The sequence below is a fragment of the Lepidochelys olivacea genome (assembly GCF_965140295.1).
Source record: "Lepidochelys olivacea isolate rLepOli2 genome assembly, chromosome: 11".
Lineage (NCBI taxonomy): Eukaryota > Metazoa > Chordata > Testudines > Cheloniidae > Lepidochelys > Lepidochelys olivacea.
Genome location: NC_140421.1, coordinates 14,274,754 through 14,281,444, shown reverse-complemented (window position 1 = coordinate 14,281,444; position 6,691 = coordinate 14,274,754). Strand labels below are relative to the sequence as shown.

Sequence of the window (6,691 nt, the reverse complement as noted above, 5' to 3'; positions counted from 1 at the left end):
TCCTGAAGGTGCAGCTGATGTGTTATGATGAGGTGGGTTTTATGTCCTGTAAAAAAGCAAAAGAAACGCAAGGGGGGGGGGGGAGCAGAGGACGACGAGGACTGAGGCATGATTTAGATTTAAAAAAAAACCACACCTTCCTTTTTGAGTAAGACAGTAGTGTGCTTGGCAATTTCATGGCAGAGTCACCGGGACACACAATTACCACTGACTTCACACATTAACCAGTGGCCACAAAGCAACCAGCCAAATTAAACAGTAGCTCCGATTTCTAAAGGGTTCAGTTGGGAACTAAAAATTGATTCGCACTTTCTGTAAGGGTGGTTAGCCAATCGCTATCCTAATCAATTAAAAAAAACCACACAAATCATCAAGCTGTGACTATATATATAAATAAGAACAGCCAGTCTGTATCCTGAACACAGTCTACACTTTATTTCAGACTACAGATTTCTGAACATAATAAAATCTTTGGCTTGTAGCGGCGGGTTCAGGCTCGCAGTCAGTGGATCCAATTCTTCGGGGGGGGGGGGGGAGAGACGGAAATTCACACGAAAAATAAAAGAAAAATTCGGGAGTCAGACATTTACTTGAAAACAAGAGGCAACGACATCAGAAAAAGAAAACAAACAAAAAAACAAACAAAAGAGAGACAGAGAGGAAGAGAAACTGTCCAGCAAATAGAGATCGCTACACATATTTCTTACCTGAAATTAAATATATACAAGGTCATATGATGTTTGGCTATATAGAGATAATTTTTGTAAGTGTTCGGGTTTTTTTTTTTTAATTGGAGTCCTTATACTATGGATAGACAATAGATTTGATTTTAAATAGCACCTGTCCAAAGTCCCCTTCAGTATGTCACTTTTCACTGTTAAGTCCTTTTTATTTCATTTTCCTTTCCTGGCAATAATAATAATAATAATAATAATAATTAATAATAATCAATGCGGACTGGGGCGGGGGTTGCTGACTACTCGCTCTCCTCTTTGTCCTGCACCGTGGTCGTGGAATGGTTGTACAGTCCCTGGGCCATGAGATGAAGAGCCAGGCCGTTCTTGATGCCCGTGGCTTTCTTGATTTTGGCCCGCTTGTTCTGGAACCAGATCTTGATCTGGGATTCGTTCAGGCTGAGTTCCTGGGCCAGGGTCTGCCGCCTCTGCTCCGTGATGTAGCGGTTGGCCTGGAACTCCGCCTTGAGTCTCTGCAGCTGCTCGGCAGTGAAGGCTGTTCGAGGCCGCTTGTCCTCCTTCTCGTTCTTCTTCTTCTTCAGTTTCCGGGTCCGCGGACCTAGGGACAGAGACCGACAGAAACAGGGGGGCGGGGAGGAGGAGAAGAGAGAAAAAAAGGGGGGATAGCTGTTTGAAATGCATCCTCGGATGTGAAATGTGCGATCCCTCCGTTCCTCACCCCTGGGCAAAGCTTCCTCCTCACGGGGCGCAGCCCCCCGCTTCCCCAGCATTTGCTTTATTCCCATACCCCTCTGCCTGTCCTTGAGGCAGAGCCTTCTCATTGGCATCAGTTTGCAATAAAAATGGCCGACTTATTCATTTTTCTCCTCCCCCCCCCAAAAAAAATAATGGCCGCCAAAAGCAGGCCATCAAATTGCTTTCTATAGTGGGTGATGAGGGGGTTATTTGGGGGGAAGGTGTTTCTTCCCCCCTCACCTACCCACAGTGTAATTCACGTTTATGTTCAGAATAAAGGCTAAGTTGGGGGAAAACCTGGCAAGTTAAAACCAGCAGTGGCTTGAGGGTTTTAACAGTTAATTCTCATTATAGAGGGACCCTACGCGGAAAATTCGCTGAGTTGTGGCCCTAGATAAATATACTGAGGGCACAATGAGCTCCGGCACTGATTTAAAAGGACCAAATAATCTACCCAAAATAATAACTAATAGGAGGTGAGCTAATGTATTATCATTAGTCTACTTGTGAGCCTCGTTATTTGTGTTACTCCAAATCTAGTCTCCGTGGTGTAGGTAAGAAAGTCTGTTTTGTTTGGGCAAAACTGGATAACTCAAAACATGTATATCGTGGATCGTGACAGGACAAATCTTTGTATTTGCCCCCCCACACACACACACACCGCTTCAAATGAAACGGACGCGGGGATGAAAATATAAACCCCATTGATGTGCCCCCAATAAACTCCATTCCACTCGTAAGATCTTTTTGAAGCAAGAGGATCATGACAGGCCAGACAGCACAGAAACAGACTGTCTGAAGATTCTCTGTTTTAATTTAAAATTCCGGAATCCGAGAGCTCAAATAAACCCCTGCGAATATTTAGACCGCAAACTTAATGTTTTGCAACCCTCTGTGAAATAATCAGAGATATCTCCTGCCGTTCTGCAAACCTGACGGGAGGCGCACCAAACATCACCTTTCCTTTTTCGGTCACCTCTGAACGCCTGATCCTGCGAAAATACCCCATTTGCCCCCATGTCCTCGACTAATCCGTTACAAAAGGAAACGAATTCTATCTCGGGCGTCCTATCGCGCTTCTTTTGGGGGGGAGGGTTGTACCAGAGCGCGCCCCACTTGCAAAGAGGGTGCAGTCAAGTCAAGACGAGAAGACGCCGTTGCACAAAAGATAGATACACAAACACACACACACACACGCTGCGCTGTCTCTGAACACGCCACCTAAGGGGGGTTCCGTTAACCCGAGGAGTTGGAACAGCGAAGTGGAGTTCATTTGCGGAGCGCGCATCTCCACCCCCCTCTGATAAATACATTCAAACTCCTCACTGAAGCCGGAGGATTGCTCCATACACAGCTAGCTTTGGGCTAGCTGGAAGAAAAGTGCCCCTGTAATCTAAACTGGCCCCGCGTTCCTGGAAAATCCCCCACCACCTTGCTCAGTTTTGACGAACACGAATTTTAGACAAGCCCTGCAGAGAAATGGAAATACTTCCCCTGCCGCCTAGTGTGTTAGTATAAACTAATACTAAACAGGATCACAATAAAGACTCGCCACCGTTAACGAACAAGCTCATTCTGGATCGCTCCTGTTTTCAGGGCAGCGTGCGCATTATCGCAGAGTAAATGGTATTTATTCCATCACTCGTCCGAGTGACTGTTCAAATCCATTGGCTTTATAGATGTTAATTTAACAGAAAATCTCCCTCCTCTCCCTTTCCCTCTGTTTCTAAAGAGAAGTGGGGATATTATAACGAATAGGGGGAAACGCACATTTGTATCCGTGTGGAATGCGTTTTAAATGGATTGCAGATTGTATATTTCAGTTCTGCCTCTCTCGGCAGGACACTTGGATCATCCGAATGAGTTACTTCTCCTGTTTATAGTCTCATTGGAAACCCTCCCCTTATTAATGGTCAAATCGGGCTTTTCAGGCCTTTCTTTAAAGGTATAAATGGAAACCTCTGAACTTGAAACACCGATAGTATGTGCGGGTGTAAAAATAAAAGGCTCTGGCACCAGAAAAGTATTCCCAAAGGCAAGGTGAATGCTCAGAGCTGATATGTAGTCATCTAGAAACAGATTGATAAAGGGTAAGTCCAAGAGGATGGAAAGCATAAGGCTGGCTTTGCAGGCTGTTGCATTTTGACTTCCAAACAAATCCTGTGAAAGGGGTTTTTTTAGGGAGGAATTTAAAACAATTTCTGAAAACCTCAAGGTTTTGATCCAAAGCAGGTCAAGAGCTGGGGAATCCAAATTTTAGGGAGACAGTCTCCCCTCACCCACCCACCCACAGTCCCAGATACCTAGGGGAGGAAGACAGTAGGCTTCCTAGCTGAGAGTAGGCCTAAAGCTCATCTCACAGGGCTGGTTTGTTTGTCTCAGAGATCTCAGGGCACGTTTAGGGAACCCGGGGGAATATATATTAATATATATTAATCCCCGCTTTATCCAGTTTACTAAAGGGGGGGGGGTAATAAATCTCTTATCACATTATCTCCTGGTTGTTCCAGACCCTGCAGAGGCTGCTTTGAAAAAATTGCACCGATCTGATCTCAGCTCCTTTCCCTTTGGAAACTGAAATTTGCCATTGTAATAAAACAGCAATTCTGAAGGGGGGTGCACGATAAATACACTTATACCTAGATAAAGTTATAGATATATTCAGCCCCTGGTCCTCGGCTAGCCAGAGCTGCACCACATACCAGTCAGGGGAACACAGGGCCAGAGCCAAGCGCAACAAAGAGAACGGTGCACATTCCCAGCGGAGGTCTCTGGGACTGGGTGCCAGAGAGGAGATTTTGCAAAAGGAAAGTGTAAAATACTTTGCATGTGGCGGCATTGGGAAATGGTAATAAAATCATTGCCCTGCCCAAGGCCGAGAGCTAGGAAGGCAAGAGCCTGACAACTCAATCAATCCCTTTAGTCAATCAAACTGGCTTTTCTGAGTTTCAAGTCGCTGGACGTGTCAATAACAGTAGGAATCTAGATGACTCTGGCTGATACCAGCAAATTGATCACTTTCCGTGGACGGAGCTAATAAAGGGAAGGAGCACAAGAGAGAGTGAGTTAGCTAGCCACCAGCCGGGCATTTGGGCTAGCTCGCCACTCCTCTGCCTTCCCCGGCCCTGGCCCTTGCTCCCACCAAAGTGGGTTGATTCTTATTCTGTTTTATTATTAAGCTTACTCTCCCCCACCCCCGCCGGTTTGGACGAAGGTTTGCGGCCAGAAACGCTGTCTCGTTGGGGAACTTCCTTGCCCGGGACTTTTCCGGAGCAGTCTGATCTACATTCCTCTCCTCTAGCCACAAGCTGGACTGGGAGGTAATTCTGGGAGACCCTTTAAAAGTGACCCGGGTCACCTGATTTGTTCCATGTCAACATAATTAAAATAAGCAAACGGAACGCTAAAGGGACTTGCAAGAAAATAACAAGCAGCAGCAGAAATATCTCCGGTCCCAGAGAATCTGATCTTGTTTTTTTCTTTTTCTTTGTTTCAGAATATTTTCTTCCCATCTTTTTTGAGAGGGGGAGGGGGAAATAAATTCCCCAAACAATAGCAGATATTATCCTTAAGAAAAGAAAGCTCCTTGGCCGCTAAAACCTCGAACGAACATAAAACCCCGCTTGTCAATATGCGACCTACAGGCCTGGTTTTCTTTTGCTCTGGGAGAGGCCCATTTTGCTTTCCCATAACAGAAACATTTTTGCCTGAAAGCATTTCTCTCATCCGCCCCTTCTTTCTGCCTTTCAGAACCGTACCCCACCCCCAACACCCTTTCAAATATATAATACGTTCAACATGTGTCTCTGATCTCCCCCTCCCATTCTCCCCCCCACTCATCAGCACACAATAAAAATAAAAAATCTACTGCCTTGCTTCACAGCTACTGTATCTGTACTCCCAGTCCCAACCGAATCGGAATAAAAAGCCCCCCACCCCGGTGAAATATGCCAGATCTGGCCTCCTGCATCAGAATTCGGGAGTTTATGGGGGGGAGGGCGGAAAGTTGGGGCAAGAGGAAAAGATTTCCCCGTGCCCCCCACCCCAAATCATGTAATCCCGAGCGCGGAGGGCTTGGCTGTGTGACCCAAACACCCCCAGGCTCTATAGCATTGCTCTTTTTTTTTTTAATACAAATAAAAAATAAAAAACCTACAGACGCTAAAGAAGGGGGGGGGGGGAGAGAAAAAAGAAAAGCCACGGCGTATTATGTAACAGCTAACCGGTGCGATCAGCGAAGTGGTTCTTACCCGAAGACGGTCTGTCTGAATACCTAGTGCAGTAAACCCAGGCAGGCCATACTAGAGGCTGCTGAGAATCGCTCTTTACAACAGGTCCTCCATTATTAGAGCCCATGAGCAGGATGGCGGGGTTGGCGCGCTCCCCAGACTTCGCCGGGTTAGTTCCACTCCCTTCGGAGGGTGGCTTGGCGGCCGCTACCGCTGCTGCTGCCGCGGCGGGGTTCGCTTTAGAGGCAGCAGCTGCAGCAGGAGGCGCCGAGGAGGAGCTGTCGGGGTTACAGTTTGAATCCGGGCAAAGGAGAGAGGACGGGTTGGATGGCCTCGTTATCAGTGGGTTGGCGTTTTCTCTACCTGGTGTCTGACCGCGATCTCGGTCTCTGTCCCGGCCGCCGCCGCCACCACCTCCTCCTCCTCCCGCCGCCGCCGCTCCGCCGACGATCAGCAGCGTCTCTTTCTTGCAGCCAAAGTCCGGCCTCAAGATGTTGTCGATGAAAAAGTTGGTGGTGCGATGGGGCTGCGGCGGCGGCTGGTGGTGGGGCATGGGCAGGAGGCAGGGCGCTGCGGGCGAGGAAGGTGCGTGGCTGGGGGAGACGGGGACGCTTTCTCCATCGCTGCTGCCGCTGCCGCTGGTGGTAGCAGAGTCTCGGTGACTTTTACTGTCCGGCTGCTCTTCCATAATCAGCCCCCGCCACGGAGATCGCTGCCTTTCCCTCCCCCCCTCCCCCCGACACGCGCTTTTTATTCCCACCCCAGTGGGTGGTGGGGTGAAAAAAAAAACACCCACAAATAAAATCCACTTGTTGGCTTGGATCTGACCTAGAGAGATGGGTTGGTGGTGGGGTTTGTTTGCTTGTTGTTGTTGTTTGTTTGTTTGTTTTTAAAGGCAGCTAGATCCAAAAGCACGGAGACACACTGGAGCGAATTGGGTTTTGGATTCGTTTGCAATTACCTGCTATTTCCACCACCACCCAATAAAATAAAAGAACAAAGCAGCTCCCCCCCCCCACGCCCGCCCCCCCC

The 6,691-nt window shown here is 47.9% G+C and overlaps 1 protein-coding gene across 1 annotated transcript; it reads right to left on the bottom strand.

Annotated features, from left to right (window-relative positions):
- Positions 1-479: 479 nt before the first annotated feature.
- EN1 (engrailed homeobox 1) lies at positions 480-6,386 on the bottom strand. The gene is made up of 2 exons (XM_084643351.1): positions 5,681-6,386; positions 480-1,293 (listed from the first exon to the last, which is right to left on the bottom strand). Exons 1-2 carry the CDS (start codon positions 6,345-6,347, stop codon positions 977-979), a joined length of 984 nt encoding a protein of 327 aa, XP_084499477.1. The 5' UTR covers positions 6,348-6,386; the 3' UTR covers positions 480-976.
- Positions 6,387-6,691: the final 305 nt, after the last annotated feature.

Excerpts from the sequence above, each read along its gene's own strand:
- EN1 (XM_084643351.1), bottom strand. The coding sequence starts at position 6,347 with ATGGAAGAGCAGCCGGACAGTAAAAGTCACCGAGACTCTGCTACCACC. Across the intron at positions 1,294-5,680 it reads TTCAGACAGACCGTCTTCGG|GTCCGCGGACCCGGAAACTG; the intron begins GTAAGAACCACT and ends CTCTGTCCCTAG.